Genomic DNA, 19013 nt, shown 5'->3' with positions numbered 1-19013 from the left:
CAGAAGCTATTTTTGCAAACTTTTAAATTTTCATGAGAATAAACTACATTGTATGCCCCCAGGATACTATATAATGTATTGTGTACATAACCAGTAACCTACCAGTTTAAAACTGATTATGTGACTGTTTTTATTTAGATGATGTTTTGCATATTATTAAAGATGAAGACTTCAAAATACTGGAGCAAAGACAGCTAGTATTATCAGAAGAAGAAGCACAAGCACTGTGCAAGGAATATGAAAATGAAGATTATTTTAAGAAACTTATAGAAAACATGACCAGGTAGAAGTCAGATTTAGAAAACTCAGTCTGATTTATTTCTGAATCATGTAAACTTTCTCTTGTCAGCTTTCTATTAAGTTGCCAAATTCCTCAAGTCTGTAAACAAGTTATGAGTCTACTCTACCAGTCCTGCTCCCATCTCAATTCTCTGCTCACCTGCCTATCTTCTCTAGTCTTCCTGGAATGTTATTTGAACATTAGGAAGGTCTCAGAGGAAGTTACTAGAGTCCCATTCAGTTGAACACTAGAACTCCAGGGTGTACAATACTATCGAGTTTAAGCAGAGAGCTGCCTGACTCTCAAGAGCTTTTGGAATCTCATAGTTAACTCATTCTAGGAAATAATGAGTTGCTAGAAATCTGATGGATTTCTTTCTAGAAGAATAACTGAAATAGAAATTGAGGCAGAAATCCTACAAGGGCATATAAACCAGAAGGAGCACGGGGACAATGAAAGAAATGTCTACAAGAATCATGGCCCTCCTCTTCCCCTCCTCTCTCTGCTTCCGTTCTTTTATAGATATACTCCTGAAAACATATAAATGGAAACTAACTTTAGATCTTTGTTAAAAAGGTTATTTTATATGTTACATGTTTTTAATCTATTTCACAACATGAAACATTGCCTATATGTAATTAGCTACCGAGCCATACTTTTTATTACATCTTTGTTTTCTTTGCTAATAGTGGTCCATCTCTAGCCCTTGTTTTATTGAGAGACAATGGCTTGGAATACTGGAAACTGTTACTGGGACCAACAACAGTTGAAGAAGCCGTTGAATATTTTCCAGAGAGGTAGGATTCGTATCATGGGTCCCTATCTGTTTTCATGGGCCCCATTTAAAATATCTTTTTAGATGTAGGGTATTGGAACCACAGCTCTAGGCCCAGGGAGCTTTTCAGGGAAGCTTTCTAATGACCATTACCTCCTTGAAAAGAAGTAGCATGCCCTAAGCCGCTATGTACTTACTTACTTCTGCACAGTGTCAAGATCTGGAATGATTTGCTGTTGTTCTTAACTTTGGAACAACTTATATAAATTGTGTTATATTATTCCGTTCTGTTCTAATAGCTTTTAAACTTGACTTCTTTTTCAAAGTTTATGCGCACGATTTGCGATGGACAGTTTGCCAGTCAACCAGTTATATGGCAGCGATTCGTTAGAAACTGCTGAAAGGGAAATAAATCATTTCTTTCCTCTTCAAAGCACCTTAGCCTTGATTAAACCTCACGCAACACGTGAACAAAGAGGTAAATATTTAAGAATAAAAGCCAATATATACATGTTCTCCAAATTTTGTGAACATTTAAAAAATTTACAAGCAGAAAATCAAAACAGGAAAGAAACAGAAAATTCAAAAAACAAAAGTTGCAATGAGTATGCATACACTTCATTTAGATTTAACAATTTGTCATATTTTCTCTCACTATATCTGTCACCACTCCATCCCTCACCCTTCTCTTTGTCTTTCACTTAATCAGAAATGGTATTGAATTTTGCTGAAGTCCTTTATAGAATTTATAAAAATGATGAGTTATTTTTTTCATGGATGTATTAGTAGGAAATATTATGTTAATGATATTTCAAATATTGAACTATCCTTCCATTTCTATATAAATGTTGCTTAGTTATGATGCATTTTAAGGTATGCTTTTGGGTATTATTTGTTTCTATTTTACTTGGGTTTTTTTTTGTTTTTGTTTGTTTGTTTGTTTTGTATTGAGACTTAAAAGTGAGATTGATCTCTACTTTCCATTTTTTGGTTTGGTGTCTATCAGGTTTAGAAATCAATGGGATGCTTCATAAGGAATGTGAACAACTTTTTCAGTGCTCCGAAAGAGTGTAAGCAGCACTGAGATTGGTATTTGAGATTTGGTAAAATTTTCCTGTGAAAACATCTGGGCCTGCTGCTTTTTTATGGGATAATTATTTGATTACTCTCTCTGTTTCTTTTATGAAAATTGCTTTATTTAAACTTTCTATCACCCTTTGAGCAAATATGATTAAATTATGTTTTCCTAGGAAGTTATCTATTCATCTGTGTGATTTGTAATTTCTTATTGTTAAATTTCCTCTCTTCAATGATTATTTCTAACTTATCCTTTATTATTTTGTTCCCTTTCAAACAATAAAAGTTTAATTCATTCATGAGCTGTACGTTTTTCTCTTTTCTATTATTTTTGGTTTTATCTTCATGATTTTCTTCCTTCTGTTTTCTAGTAGTTTTCTTTTTATGTTCTTCTTCTAGCTTTTTGAGTTGGATATTTATTTATTTTCAACTTTTAATTTTTATTGATATGAATTTTAAGGTTATACATTTTCCTTTGATTACTTCTTTAATTATAGCTCACAGGTTCTAATGTGTAGTGTTTTCATTATTATTGATTATTGACAATTAATTATTAAAATTTTGTAATTTCGGTTTGTGTTTTCCCTTGGGCCTTACAGTTATTCAACAAATAAATTACTTTTTAAAGAGACTTTTTGAAATTCTGGTAGAAGAAAAAGCTTGCATTTTTTGAAATTGTTATGGTTTTGTTGAAGTACGATATGGTGAACTTTTGTGAAGACTCTGTGTGTATGAGGAGAAAAAATATTATCACTAGCATCATGGTGAAAATTTTGAATATAAGATAAAACCAGCCTTATAGTTTGATTCATCTTGCTTTATGTTTTTCCCAACTTGATCTGTCTTGGATTTTGGTGATCTGTCAGAAACTAGAGATGTGAGTTACCTGTTTTCAGCATATTTCTGGCTATATTTCCTGCATTTTCTGGTTTATAAAGGTGGTGGCCATGTTATTTGATATATAGATATTTAAAACTATTCATGGTGAATTTAGTTTTTAGCTTTACACAGGTTCTTATTTGTCTCATTTAAGGCTTTAGGACCTGAATCTATGTGTTCGCTATCAAGACCACACACCCTGCTTTCTTATTATTTGCATTTGCCTTGTACATTTTTGCCTATTTATTTTTAGCCTTTTTGAATCACTTTTTTTAGGCTTGTCTCACACATAAAACCCATAAAGGCGGATTTGTATTTATTACTTTCTCTCAAAATGTTTGTTAAACAGCCAAATTCGCTATAATAATACAGTGCACAACTCATCTATTTTTAATTTTTTAAATTGAAACAATTGTACATATTTATGGGGTACAGTATGATGTTTTGATACATGTACACATTATGTAATAATCAAATCAAGGTATACAGCATATCCAATACCTCATAACTTTATCATTTCTTTGTGGTGAGAACATTCAAAATCTCCTCTTCTACCTGTTTTGAAATATACAATGCAATATTATTAACTATAGTTACCCTGCTATGCAGTAGAACACCAGAACTTGTACCCATTGACTTTCTCTCTCCCTATTTCTCCCTCCTCCATACCCTCCCCACCTCTTACAATCAGCATTCTGCTCTCTGCTTCTGGGAGATCAACTTCTTCAGGTTCCACATATGAGTGAGATCATGCAGCACTTGTCTTTTCTGTGCCTGGCGTATTTCACTTAAGATCACGTCTTCTAGGTTCCTCTATGTTGACACAAATGACAGGATTTAATTACTTTTTGTAGCTCAATAATATTCTATTTTATATCTATATCTATATCTATCTATCTACACACACACACACACACACACATATATATATGTATATATATATATATATATATATGGATATATCACACTTTGATTATCCATTTATCCATCAGTGAACAATTAGGTTGATTCCATATCTTGGCTATTGTGGATAATGCTGCAATAAAAATGTGAGTACAGATATTTCTTCAATGTACTGATTTTATTTCCTTTGGATATATACCCATACTGAGATTGCTGGATGATATATGGTAGTGCTATTTTTAATTTTTTAAGAGATGTTGAGCCATTTTTCATATATCTGTTGGTCATTGTGCATCTTTTTTTGGTGTCCAGTCAAGTTTTTACCCGTTTTTAAACCAGAATCCTTTTTTGTGTTTTTGTTTGTTTCCTATTGAGTTCCTTATATATTCTGTATATTAACCCTTTGTCAGTTGCATAGCTTAAAAATATTATCTTGAATTCTGTAGGTTTTCTCTTCACTCTGTTGATTTTTTTTCTTCACTGTGTAGAATTTAGTCTGATACAATCCCATTTGCCTATTTTTGCTTTGGTTGCCTGTGTTTTTGAGGTCTTATAAAAAAAATTACTGCCAAGACCAATGCCTTAAGCATTTCACCTGTATTTTCTTGTAGTAGTTTTATTGTTTTAGGTCTTACAGGAAAAAAAAATAGTAGATGAGATAAACTCACATAATGTATTTATTTATGTTAATAATGTGTTTAATTTGAAATGTCTTATTTTAAGTTATATTTACGTGTTATTTTTCTTTTACTGTTGTTCTTTTTCTTTTACATTTTCTTTGTGTTTGAGAAATTTATTTGTTCTGGAAGTTGTTTTTATTGGCATATCTATCAGGTGTGTCCAAGGGAGGTAATATAGTCATGAGTTCTTAGTTTCTGTTTCTGATTGGGCCAGTAAAGCCCCTTCCTCATCCTTTTCTGGTTATCACTAGAGACAAACTAAAAACCTTGTCTTCAGGCTGCTAAAAGCCTAAAACAAAACACGACAAAGCCTAAAACAAAACACAAAAACAGCAAAATAAGGTGAGCTGGATACGCTTGAAAGTTCTGTTTTCTTGAATGAGTGCCTATTATTTGTTTTCTCTGATTTAAATGATATCCTGTTACCTTTGTGACAGTTAGTGTGCTTAATCTACTTTCTCTTTTCTAGAGCTATTCTGTTTTCTGAAGTTGTGTGAAATATACTTTGTTAGAAAATACATTTACATAAATGCTGGATAAAAAAATCCTAGGCTCACATTTTTTCTTGGAGTTTCTTGACAGTGCATCTCTATTCTTGTTTCCTGTATTTCTTCCAAGAAGCCTGGTGCCATATTGACTTTTGTTTCATTGTAAGTAATATGGTATGTTGCCAAAAGAAAAGGTTAATATTTGTTTGCTTCTCAAGTCTAGTAGTTTTACTAAAATACGTCTGAGATTTGACCACTGTTGGCTTATTTTTCCAGATACATGCTAGTCTTTTTCACTGTCTAGATTTTTCTCTTATTTCAAGATTGTTTCCCTGCCTCACAGTTTTAAATATTAGCTCTGTTCCACTGTTCTTTTTTAAAAATTATTATTATTGTACTTTAGGTTCTGGGGTACATGTGCAGATCATGCAAGATTCTTGCATAGGAATACACATGACAATGTGGTTTGCTGCCTCCATCCCCCGTGTCACCTACATCTGGCATTTCTCCCCACGTTATCCCTCCCCGACCTTCCCACCCCCCCACTGTTCTTCCCTTGTCCTCCCTCCCTGCAACAGACCCCAGTGTGTGATGCTCTCCTCCTTGTTTTTTTTGTTTTCCTTAGTGACTTCACTAACTGAACTAACGAGGAATTCTTTTGAAGTTTCTGAGTGTTTAGTTTGATTTACTCAATTTGTAGTTTAAAAAATATGCTTTTTTGATATGCTGAAGTCAAATTTCTAAAATAAATACAGTTATATATTATATATAATATTTAATTATGTATATACACAGATACGTACACACACACACCTACATACATGCATACATGTGTGGACATGCTTGTCTTTGCCTAACTTTTGTATCTATCACTTCCTCTATTGACTTCTCTTTCTTTAACTTGGCTATTTTTACTTCTGTTCTCTATGTCCTTCTCTATATTTTAAGTTACATTAGACACCTAGTTTATTTCTGTTATTTTTTCTTTGTCTTTCTTGAGTGCAGCTTTTATTTCACATCTACTCATTGCTTGGACACTTCTAATTTTGAGTTTGAAGTTCTGATTTATGATTTTTTTATGTTCAAACTGCTTAATTCACATTAGAGTATCGTGTTACAGTTTGGGGGGTATTTGTCATCCTTCTGCTGGCTTGCTTTCTTCCTATCTTCCTTCCTCCTTCCCTTTCTTTTATTTATTTATTTATTTAATGGGGAAGAAATTTTTAATTAGCATAGTAATTTTAATTTTATCTTTTATAATGGTTTAGTAAAGATTAATAAGGGTTTGGGTTAGCTCATTCCGTTTCTCAGCTCAGGTGTTTTCTTGGTTTTGTATTAATATATTTAAGTAGTTTCTTAATAGGTAGGGCCTTTGCAGGGGGGGTGAATCTGTCTCTTTGCCTATGGCACTCTATCTTTATCTTGAATGTTAACATGAACCACTTGCTGCCTTTACCTAAGAACAGCAAGGGACTTTTCTTTTCCAAGGTGCCCCCTTTTCCCAAGAAGTATTGCCTTCCAAAAACTGCATTAGTCTTCAAATACCTTGCTTGCAATGCCACAATAACCCACTCCTACCCTAATTCACCCTCATGGTGCAAAGAAAATTAACATTTTAGAGCACAGACCTGAATATGTTCTTTCTTAGGATGTCTCAAATGTTCCTTGTTGTTTTTAGAGTAAAGTCTAGATTTCTTCACAGGACATAGCTCTTGATAATCCTTCTTCTACTTACTTGGCTAACTTCATCTCTAGTACATTTTCACCCAGTCAGTTCTTCCCGCCCTCCGTATTTGGCATACATTGCTCAGTCTGCCTGCACTGTCCTTTCCCTACTTGTCCACTTGGTGATCACACCTTATTTTTCCCATGCTTCACACAAAGGTCCATGTCTCTGAGAGGTCACCCCTGACCTCCCCAGAGAAAGTTAATTGTTTTCTCACCTGTGGTTCTGGGTACCTTATATATTACTCTATAATAATGATCACCTTCTCATTTTATCTTATAGGTCTGGCTCTCTGTTGAGACAGTTAATATCTGAGGAAAGGTCTATGTTTTATTCCCATTCATTTCTGCAGTGCCAGGTTAGGGCAGATCCTGGCCATCTACCTTCTAGCAGGAGAGACCCAGCCTTCTCCAGGCTATCTGTTGGTTATAATCAGATTGCCATTAGCTCCCAGCCTACTCTATGGCTCTTGATCTGGAGCAAGGAAGAGGCTGTTTTACCAGAAACTTCCCAGTTTCTCAGTTGGTTCACCTTTGTCTCTAGAATGTAGCCCTCAAAACTTATGCTGTTGGTGAGATTTTGAAAACATTTGCTTTATTTAATTTCCTCGATGGTACTCTGATTCTTCAGAGAGAAGAATTCAGATTGGCATTATCCTTCAATCCATATGTAGCAAGAAATGGCTTGGCATTTGTGGCATAAAGGTGAAAACATATCTTTATGCTTAGCATAAGAGCAGGTCCCTTTCCCTTCCACTCTTGTGGTCTACTAGGTGTTTCAGGTGGTTTCTGAAAAGGTGAACCTCAGAGACTGAAAATCTACATTAACATACTAAAGTTCTGAATATCAATTTGGTGCTTTTGAAGTTGAATTTAGTTTAGCAGAGTTTTGCCATGTTAAACCACAGGGTGCAAGTTAAACTTTCATTTTCCCTAGTTATTTTGGTCTACTTGAATGCGGAGGAAAAATGAAGTAATCTGCAATATTATCAAATATCTGTTTTTCCTAGAGAAGATCCTGAAGATTATTAAGGAGGCCGGATTTGATCTGACACAGGCGAAGCAAATACTCCTAACTCCTGATCAAACAGAGAAAATATATTCAAAAGTAACAGGAAAAGACTTTTATAAAGATTTATTGGAAATGTTAACTGAGTAAGTCTCTGACACATAATTCTTTGCATTATGTAAGTGGCAAATGTTCATTATAGAAACTTTGAAAAATACAAAACCTAATTAAAACATTTTATCTAGTGTCATTCATGAAAAGACATTCTGTTAACATTTGAGGTTCATCTTTTTTTTTTTTTTGCCTTCCCTCCTTTCTCTTCCTTTCTCTCTCTCTTTCTGTCTCCCTTGCTCCCTTTCTTTTTTGCCTTCTTTCCTTCTTCCTTCCTTCCTGTTTCTCTAGGTCATCACATTGTTTATAGAGCCTGCTTCAGTTCAAACCCCTGCTTGGCCAACATACTTAATTATTGCCTGAGTTTTCTTATCTGTAGAATGGGGATAATAATCATATCTACCTAATAGGCTTGTTGTGAGGACTATGTAATTGATGTGTTGGAAGTACTTGGAACAGTGCATGACAGATATCAAACATTTGATAAATATTAGTTACGATTATTCACATATTTTTGTACGTGTGTTGATAGCTTGTCAAACTATGTATACACAATAACATAAATATTATGATAAAAAATACACTCTTGTAAAACTTCCTTCTACATGATGGATCTGTTACTGACAACACATAACTTTGTAACCACTCCATAGGAATTGAAGGAGAACATTTATTGTTTCCTTAGTTCCAGGCCTTGTAAAGAGCTGTATACACTTTATTTCATTTGACTTTTCTAATAACAACTCTATGAAGTAGCTTTACTAGAACTTCCACTTTGATTTTGAGAGAACAGAGGCCCAGGGCTAGAAGTTGTCTATAGTCACAAAATTAATGTTTGACTGGGTCCTGAACCCAGTCAAACTGCCTTTAACTGCTGTTTTCCAAAACGCTCTTCTACACAGAGTTCATAATTATGTGAATATCCTTACAGATTTATTATGAGTTAAATACGTTTTTTCTATTATCTATATTAAATATCAAAAATTATATATACAGTCATGCTTTGCAGCACAATATTTCAGTTAATAATGAATTACATGTGTAGCAGTGGTCTTGTAAGATTATAATGGGGCTGAAAAACTCCTATTGCCTTAGTGACATCATGATCATTGTAATGTCATCACTCAATGCATTACCATTTCTGTTCATGTTTAGATACACAAATACTTACCACTGTGTTACAGTTGCCAACAGTATTCCATATAATAACATCCTATACAGGTTTATAGTCCAGGAGCCATAGGCTATACCAGAGAGCCTACGTGTGTAAGAGGCTATTCTATCTAGGGGTCTGTAAGTATATTCTATGATGTTTGCACAACAATGAAATAACCTAATGTCACCTCTCTCAGAATGTATCTCCATTGTTAAAAGATACATGACTCTACACACACACACACACACACACACACACACACACACGTATAAGTTACGTATAAGAAGCCTCTTTAAATGCACATCTTTTCTTTTTTCAATTCCTGACCGTTTTTCAATGAGTTTAGGATGGCAGAATTTATAAAGTTAACAAAATTTAATAGAATATAAGTGCTATTTAGATATAAATAATAAGCAGAAGATTAGGACTGCACCATGACAGCTTAGAAAACTAACTTTCATAACTGTTGCAAGTTGCATTTTCTGTGGAGTAGGAAGAGTTCCTTGTTCAGGCTGTTGATTAAGGATGCCAGGAGGAAGAGAGGGCAAAGAACCAGGATGGGGATGAAGGAGAGTCAAGATGCAGTGCAGGCCAGAAAACAGCCTCTGTTGACCACAGCTAGATTGGTCTATCAGAGTTGTCCAGTGATGGCTGAGATGGCCAGGCTATTGTATCCTCACATCAGTCAGACACCTGAAGGTAGGCCAACCTGGCAATGAGGGTGGCCTGAGCAAGGTGGCTGTCTGAACTGGAGGCAATCTCTGAAGGGGTAAAAGGATGCAGGACAACCATAAAGCAACAAGCCTTGAGTGTATGGCAATGTCTCTATCTACAGACCTCAGAGTAGCAAAATAATCTGACTTCATGGACAAATATTCTCTAGAATTAAATTATAGCACTTACCTAGCATATAAACCTGTTAGAAGAGGGAGAAATGAAAAAAAGAAAGTACATGATTGTACTGATCAGGACAAAAAATAAAGAGGAACTCCCTGGCCGGGGCTGCAGTGTTCTGTCCTTAGACTTGTTTGCAGTGTCAATCGTTTTCAGTAGGCTGGGTCTTCTGAAATCATCGTTCTTTGCAGGGGTCCATCTATGGTCATGGTTCTGACTAAGTGGAATGCTGTTGCAAAATGGAGACTATTAATGGGCCCGACAGACCCAGAAGAAGCAAAAATACTTTCCCCTGACTCCATCCGAGCCCAGTTTGGAATAAGTAAGTTGAAAAATATTGTCCATGGAGCATCTACTGTCTATGACGCAAAAGAGGTTATTAATAGACTCTTTGAAGATTTTTCTTCTGAGAATCCTGAAGAAAATTAAAGTACATACTATGAAGTACGTACCTGTTTAATTATCATTTTATTTTACTTGCTTGTTGCAGTGGCTGAGGCTAGGACAAGCCTGTCCTAAAAAAAAGCAGAACTTTTCCTAAATTCCTGAATCAAACTTTATTTCCTGCTGGACACACCATGCTGTTGCATAGTAGCCCCTCAGCCTCAAAGCTGAGCCTTGTAGATGCTGATGACCTTAGGGATTCAGGTTGCTTGTAACCAGGCTGAGGATGCTGCATCCAGGCCTTAGAGATGGAGGCAGCAGGGCAGGCAATGCACCCATTGGTTTGCATGCCTTGGTCTTGAGCTGTGGTGTCATTTATGTGGTGACATAAAAAGCCTCATGTAGTCCCTCTCCTCAACTCCTTTCCAGTTCTCCAGTTTGAGTGGTCAAAGTTTTTTTTTTTTAATTTATTCTTAAAAAATGAGTGGGGGATACATGTGCAGAACATGCAGGTTCATCACATAGGTCTATGTGTAAAGTGGTGGTTTGCTGCACCCATTGACCTGTCCTCTAAGATCCCTCCCCTCAGCCCCCATCTCCCAACAGGCCCGGGTATATGTTGTTCCCTTCTCTGTCTCCATGTGTTCTCAATGTTCAGCTCCCATTTATGAGTGAGAACATGTAGTGCTTGGTTTTCTGTTCTTGCGTTACATTGCTAAGGATGGTTGCTTCCAGCTTCATCCATGTCCCTGCAAAGAACATGATCTTGGCTTTTTTTATGCCTGCATAGTATCCCATGGTGTATGTGTACTGCGTTTTCTTTATCCAGTCTATCATTGATGGACATTTGGGTTGGTTCCATGTTTTTGCTATTGTGGATATTGCTGCAATAAACATAGGTGTGCATGTGTCTTTATGGAAGAGTGATTTATATTCCTTTGGATATATACACAGCAGTGAGATTGTTGGGTTATATGCTATCTCTGGTTGTAGATCCTTAAGGAATCGCCATACTGTCTTCCACAATGGCTGAACTAATTTACATTCCCACCAACAGTGTAAAAGCATTCCTATTTCTCCACAGCCTCACCAGCATCTATTGTTTACTGACTTTTTAACAATTACCTGAATGGCCAAAGTATCATCCAGCAACCTGTATTCTGTTCTCTAATTATTTGGAAATTTAGAACCTACTAACTACCTTTTCATGATATATGATAATGTAATAGAAAAATAGAAATCATAAAGCAAAAGGAAATTGTTTGCCTTGGCAAATAAGTACTTATTGGATAGAGGTCTGTAGAATAAGTTCATTGAATCTCCTTGTTTACTAAATGGTGTAGGAGATGAAGGGCAAGGTGGGTCGCTTTGCTCATCGAACTTGCTTTCTTTATTTTCAAAGAGCAGGCTCACCAATCTCCACCACGTGGCTCTGGCTGCTGACTTGAATATGACTGCACAGCCTCTTTGTGTGTGGAGTGGTGTCTCCTCTTGAATGAACCAAACTGAGAGTCAATTTCTAGAGCATAACGAAAAAGCACTGTGAAACTGAGAAACCTCTGCATACCCAACAAGATTCTTTAGGGAGAGAAGAGTGAATTACTTTCTTAGTGTTGTCATTTAGAATATAATTTTCCTAGTGTGTTGACACATTAGGTGTATAAAATAAAAGTTACTTCTAGTATAACACAGTTTATTTCAAAAGTCTGACTCAATAGCAGACCAAGGCATGATTCCACAAGCCATGAAAATTTTTGTTGGGAAAATGTGTATTGTGTGTCTACTTGAACTGTGGGTTCTTCATTAATGTAAAACCAGTTGATGAAGGTTGCTACCTTCAGGGAAATGCAAATCTAATGGAGTGATGAAACTTGCAGACACAGCATTTAATCATAACCACCATCAGGCAGTATATTATTAAGCGTGTCAGTGATGAATTGCTGGCAGGGTGGGGCTGTCATTGAAGCTAAACTCTGTTTATAGCTTCTGTTGCTTCTCCTGTCTCTCTCCTAACATCTACATATCCCTCCCTTTGGTGATGGGGGAAGCAATAGGACTGATATAGGGGATTTCCAATTAGTGGAATTCAGTGCCGAATTGGTAGGTATATATTCATCATTAGGAGCTGGAGAAAGTAAGAAATGAAATAGACCTTGAAGAATGGTAGCATTTTCAAAATCAGAGATAAGGAAGCAAGAAAGAGAATTCACTTTTGAAAGTTTTTAAGCAACTGTATATATATATACTGACACACATAGACATTTTGCTGGTTTCTGTCTTACTATGTATACTACACCGTGTCAAATCACTCTGAGGGCTGGTATTGTGGGTCTGTTTCAGACATTCAGGAATCATTTGTTCAGCTCATTTTATATGCTGGAAACTGTTGCAGGGATGAATATATGCAGTCCTTGTTCCTTGGCCTAAAGGAGCTAATGACTCCAAGAGCAAGGGATAGAAAATGAACATGTGTCTTAGGGTAACTAGAGGTAAGCATGAGTTCTTTGGGCAGATGCATACAGGAAATGGAAAGAGGGGGAATGAAATGCAAAACTATCCAGGCAGGGGACATTGCAATAATCAAAATGAACTACGATGAAGCCTGGGCTAGTGTAGAAAAAAATAAACTTTGTCATAAGTGGAATGATCAGATAAGTCTTAGAAGTCTGCATTGCATCCACAGTTCTGATTGACTAACACTCTACCGAATAAGTGGGAAAAGAGAAAGCTTCTTGACTTGAGTACCTGAGAAAAGGATCTAACCATTCCGAGACAGGGGGCCCAGAAGAGAGAAGCAAGTTAAAGGGAAATACTATGAGTTGTGTCTTGCTCATGTTGGGTGGAGAACATTTTAATGGAGTGTAAGTCAAACTCGCAGAGCAGGGACATCAAGAATGATCCATTGAAGTGGTGTCAGCAAGATGGTGAGGAAGACAGCTCTAAGCTCCCATCCTTCTATAGGAATGTTGAATAAACAACCAGAGACTGTCAGAACCAAATTTGTCAGAACCTGGAAAATAACCAGAAGTGCACAGCAACCAAAAGAATGCTGGATCAACACAAAGGCAACTTAAGAATGTTATGAAAGCTGTGTGGCATTTTTGCTTGTCCCACAACTCCAGCTTGAAGATTGCAGCCTGTATTCCCAGGCTGGGACGCTGTCTCTGGTTCCAGAGAGAAGAGAGCAGATCTGATTCACAAATGATAGTGTCTGTCTGTTTTAAGCTTTCTGGAGCCTGCCTGAACAAGGTATTCACCTCTGTTTTACGTGACTGGGAAACCATTCAGGGTGGAAAAAGAGTGAGCATTGCTTGAAAATAATGTACAGTGATAGAAAAAACCACAGTCACTTTGGGCTAGTGGGAATGTAAAATGGTACATCTTCTGGATACCTGTGTGGCAGTTTCTTAAAAGGTTAAATAAACATAGAATCATTATTTGACTCATGAATTCTACTCCTAGGTGTATTCCCAAGAGAACTGAAAACAGGGACTCAAACATACACTTGTACACTAATGTTTATAGAAAAATTATTCACAATAGCCAAAAGACAGAAACCACCCAAGTGTCCATTAACAGAACAATGAACAAACAAAGTGTGGTATAAACATACAACGAATATTATTTAGGCATTAATAAATAAATAAATATTGTTTAGTCAAGGAATAAAGTATTGATACATACTGCAACATGGATGAATCTCAAAAACATTTTGCTAAATGAAATGTCAGACACAGAAGAATGCATATTGTATGTTTCAACTTACATGAGGTACCTAGAATAGGCAATTGTAGAGAAAAAAAGTAAATTATAGACTTGGGGCTGAAGAAAGGAGGAAATTGTAAGTTATTGCTTAATGGATACAGAGGTTTTTTTTAAGCTAACAAAATATTTTGGAAATAGTTTGTGGTGACATTTGCAAACCATGTAAATGTCATTAATACCATTGATTTGTACACTTAAATGGTTGCAATGGCAATTTTATACACACACACCCTGATATATTGCCAGGATAAAAAAAAAGTAACAAAAATAGTGAAATAAGGAAGAATTATTTTTCAGACAAGCACAAAAGCTCTTGCAAGATAACTCTTCAAAACCCCTTCCAAAATGATACAAAATTAGGCTTTACATTTTTAATTAGGTTTTACATTTTTAAAAGAAAATGCAAGTCATCTTAACATCGAAACCCTTGATTAAAAGTAAGCCTTCATGGTGGGAGTGTATAATAGTTCAGCCATTGTGAGAGACAGTGTGCTGATTCCTCAGACACCTAGAACCAGAAATACCATTTGACCCAGCAATTGCATTACTGATATGTACCCAAAGGAATATAAATCGTTCTATTACAAAGATACTTGCACGTGTATGTATATTCATGGCAGCACTATTCACAATAGCAGAGACATAGAATCAGTCTAAATGCCCATCAGTGATAGACTGGATAAAGAAAATGTGGTACATATATGGCATGGAACACTATGCAGCCATAAAAGGGAATGAGATCATGTCCTTTGCAGGGACATGGATACAGTTGGAAGCCATTATCCTCAGCAAACTAATGCAGAAACAGAAAACCAAACACCGCATGTTCTCACTTGTAAGTGGGAGCTGAACGATGAGAACACATGGACACATGGTGGGGAACAACCCACATTGGAGCCTGTCGGTGGGAGGTGGGAGAGGGAGAGTATCAGGAAGAATAGCTAACGGATAGTGGGCTTAATACCTAGGTGATGGGATGATCTGTGCAGCAAACCACCATGACATACCTTTACCTGTGTAACAAACCTGCACATCCTGTACACGTACCCATGAACTTAAAATAAAGTTGAAGAAAAAGAAGTAAGCTTTTAATAAAGTTCTTAAAGAGATAGTACATAAAGGAAATTTTGTTTCAAACAAGATATAGCAATAGCAATAACAACAATCTCCCTAAACTCTTCCTTCATTCATCTTATTAAGTGCATTCTTTCTTTTCCTAGGACTTTGAGAAGATAATACATAAGTTCACATCAACATATAATCATTTGGCACAGCTTCCTGGGAGGAATAATAAGAAAAACATGCTTTGAAGGAAAACTCACCTCAAGATACAAAAATGCATGGCTATGCATAATAACAATAAAAAAGTTATCCTCAAACAAATCTTAATGTTTATTTTTACCCGATCTTCCAGAAAAGATTTAAGGTATATAAATGCACACAATACACAACAACATAATTGAGGGAAGAATATGGAATGTAGGGAAGAAGGGAGTAGGAGAGATCAAATAAAGCCAAAAGTGGAGGTAAATACAAATGCATGCTGCCTAATGTATATTTAAAATTGGTCAAAATTTTGACTCTAAACTTTCTTGCAGAAAAGATGACATATAGACTTATATAATTTGCAAACTATAATACAGTGCAGGCAGTATACCGAACTCTCTGTTTGTAAGATAATGCAAGAAGGTAATAAGCCAATTTTCTTTTCCTTTTTGTTTATTTTCCACTCTCACAATGTACTCTGAATGATGTTTTCTGCAGTGGTATGCTCTTAAGCCCATAGACAGAGTACTATGCTGTTCTCGTCATGTTAGCTGTGATACCTTCCCTTTCATTCCACTCAGGAGAAATATTAGATTGCAAATGAGTGAGAATAATGTTGTGGAATGATTAAGTTTCCAATCTAATTTCTTAACTCTAATATTAATAAAATTAAGACACTCACAATCTTTGATCCTTCCACATGAGTAACAGATTACTCACTGCAATACTTTCATATTCCGACATAATGTTTGAGAAGCATGCCTGTCAACAGTGTTAAATTACACAAAATCTAGTTATGTACATGGGAGTTATCAGTAAGGATATTTCTCAATCCTTCTCCAGAATGCATTACAAAAATAAGATAAATCAATTATTGGCTTCCTTTAGATTGTACAGTGGAGTAAGTACAGTAAATATTTTCACTTTCCTCACTTCCTTCACCTTCCCTGCTCCCACATGTTGAATATTATTGTCTGCTGCTTTACATGGCCTAATTGTATTTGGATTTTCATAATACGATGTGCTAAGTGGCACAGTCCTATTGCCTCAAGAATGGTCCAGATCACAATGGTTGAACTAATTTATGCTCCCACCAACAGTGTAAAAGCATTCCTATTTCTCCACATCCTCTCCAGCATTTGTTGTCTCCTGATTTTTTAATGATCGCCATTCTGACTGGCATGAGATGGTATCTCAGTGTGGCTTTCATTTGCATCTCTCTAATGACCACTGATGATGAGCTTATCATATGTTTGTTGGTTGCATAAAAGTCCTCTTTTGAAAAATGTCTGTTCATATCCTTGGCCCACTTGATGGATGCAGCAAACCACAATGGCACATGTATACCTATGTAACAAACCTGCATGATCTGCACATGTAACCCATAACTTTACACACATGTATATAAAAATGGTCCAGACCTTTGAATGCATTGGGAAAAAGACACTCTTAACAGTGATATCATATTTCACCAGAAGATGGCAGGCTACACTCAGTTGTGTGTATATGTGACTAAAGCTGTGCAAATATTTCGCACACAAGCCATAGAGAAAGGCCATTTCTTTCAAGTTGAAGTAGCCAGAAATCTAATAATCAATATGTAAAGAGAGCTATCCAATTAAGCTTTAATTAGAGGTCATCTTGGTCTCGAGGTGATTGTATTTAGTGGGTGGAACACAGCAGCAAGGAGCAGGCATGTAAGGACTGGGGATAGCAGTACTTGGAAATATCTTCCTGCCCTGGGGAAGAAAGATTTTAAAAGGCTAGAAAGTCACCAGTGCTTCTGCTAAATGGTCTGGCCTTGAATTTCGGCTGCACTTTAGGTAATAAAAGCATGGCCTGGGCCACTGTGGCTGAGGAAAGTAAGGCCTAAAAAATCAGTAGGGAAAATTGGAGCTCGGGGCTGAGAACGGTCAGCAAGGTGGGGATGTGCGTCCCATTCCTTTCTGCAGTTGTCCCATTGCCTACTAACTGAGCCCAATTTGGGCTCAAATTCAGGGATGGGCTCAGTTAGTAGGCAATGGGACAATTGCAGAAAGCGCCTCTATCCCAACAGCAAACACATGAGGATGACTTTGCTGGGATGAGGTCAGTGCATGAATTCCCCCAGACAGAGCAGTCCCCATTCTTTAGTACTGACTCAGTCATGCACCTTGACCCTAAATCCAGAGTCTCTTTGATGGCTGTGCTCAGTCCACTCTGCCCAGTTCTGTGACAGGACACTCAAAGCCTTCTTGATTTGAGCCTAATGCTCTCTGGCACTTTCTCTGGATGACTTATGGAAAATGAATAGATTTTGTAAAATATGCCCTCCTCTATTTGTAGCCCTACAGCTGGACAATCTTGGTGCCCTTTCTGGATACTGAAAGGGATTCCTGACACTGATGCCTATCTGAACTGTGTCTGAACCTGCTCATCCATTGGAAGCTACTTTGGATGACCTCCAAAGCCAGACATTTTATGCTTTCCACAAAGGGAGAAACATGACTTGGCAATTGTCTACTGATTTTCAGCTGCTGAAATACTTCAATGATATAATATTTTGAACTATTAGAATTATCATTAAAATATTAATGAATTTTTAAAATTCATCAGTTTGAATCAACAGTGTTATTTTAGATTTATTTTGGTACCATGGTGAAATTTTATTCATGATACCATTTTTTGGCTTAACTTCAGTCCTTTGCACCTTGTTATATTATTCAAGTTCTTATAATTTTATGAGATTTAGGAATAGTCCTTGATTATAAGCTCTCCCTGTTAGCTGAATTTAATTGTTAATAAACAATTTAATTGTTTTCCCTTTTCATAACATGTCATTAAAGTGAGTCATGCTAGCCATTATAAAGTTGTTCTTATTGAGATACTGCAGCTGCATGTTTTAGTTCTAAAATTGTTCTCATACAAATTTCACAACTAAATATATTAGAATTATGCTGTAAAGACAAAATTACACACCATGGCTTTGTTCTTGCGATGAATTACCTCTTTAAAAATATTTTCTTACATTCCAGTAGGAAGAGATTTCTCTCAGATAGCAGAGCAAATAAATACTGTAAGATCTGTAGTGGTGATCAACATATTATTTGTTCAATACGTTTGAAAAGAAAAAGACATGAAAAAGCATGAAGATAAAAGTCCAAGGCTGAGGGATTAAATAGTGTATGGCTGCTAGTTACAGAAATTGACAGAGACATTCTGTTGCTTGACACTACCTTATAGATTGTGCTGGAAAAATGAGGTGGCCAAATTTTAATATTTTCATGATTGTCATAGTGTGATGACCATAAGATTGTAAATCAGAACCTCCAATTGTAGAGGCCATATTGACAAGGATTCTAGCTCTGCAACCTGAAATTTATTGCCACCTTTGCAGCAAGACCACACTACCTGTGGGCCACTCCCACTCAGAGACAGAGCACAACAGGATACTTAGAGCTGTCCCTGGGAGAAGAGGGGCTCCTTTGACAGATGACCGGCTCAAGACTCCCAAGTAGCCTTGCCACACCTTCCTTAGACGTCGCAGCAGTCTGGAATGCTTCTACCCAAACTTTCTTGTCTCTTTCCTCTCCCCTTTACTCAGGGTGGGCATCCATTGTGTTCTGACAGCTCCCCCAGCCC

At 36.5% G+C, this 19013-nt stretch overlaps 1 protein-coding gene across 1 annotated transcript in view; it reads left to right on the top strand.

The window, feature by feature from the left end:
- The window catches only part of NME8 (NME/NM23 family member 8), a gene marked incomplete at its 5' end in the record, with an annotated part of 40431 nt that extends 24928 nt beyond the window's left edge, over positions 1-15503 (top strand). Inside the window, 6 exons of the mRNA XM_032286753.1 lie at positions 139-283; positions 970-1077; positions 1382-1533; positions 7818-7962; positions 10169-10421; positions 15347-15503. Coding sequence (XP_032142644.1) covers positions 139-283; positions 970-1077; positions 1382-1533; positions 7818-7962; positions 10169-10406 — 788 coding nt within the window. The remainder of the gene's footprint in view (positions 1-138; positions 284-969; positions 1078-1381; positions 1534-7817; positions 7963-10168; positions 10422-15346) is intronic.
- Positions 15504-19013: the final 3510 nt, after the last annotated feature.

Source organism: Sapajus apella, unplaced genomic scaffold, assembly GCF_009761245.1.
Source record: "Sapajus apella isolate SASKATOON/1434 unplaced genomic scaffold, GSC_monkey_1.0 scaffold19, whole genome shotgun sequence".
Taxonomy (NCBI): Eukaryota; Metazoa; Chordata; class Mammalia; order Primates; family Cebidae; genus Sapajus; species Sapajus apella.
This window is presented reverse-complemented; position numbering and strand designations above follow the sequence as displayed.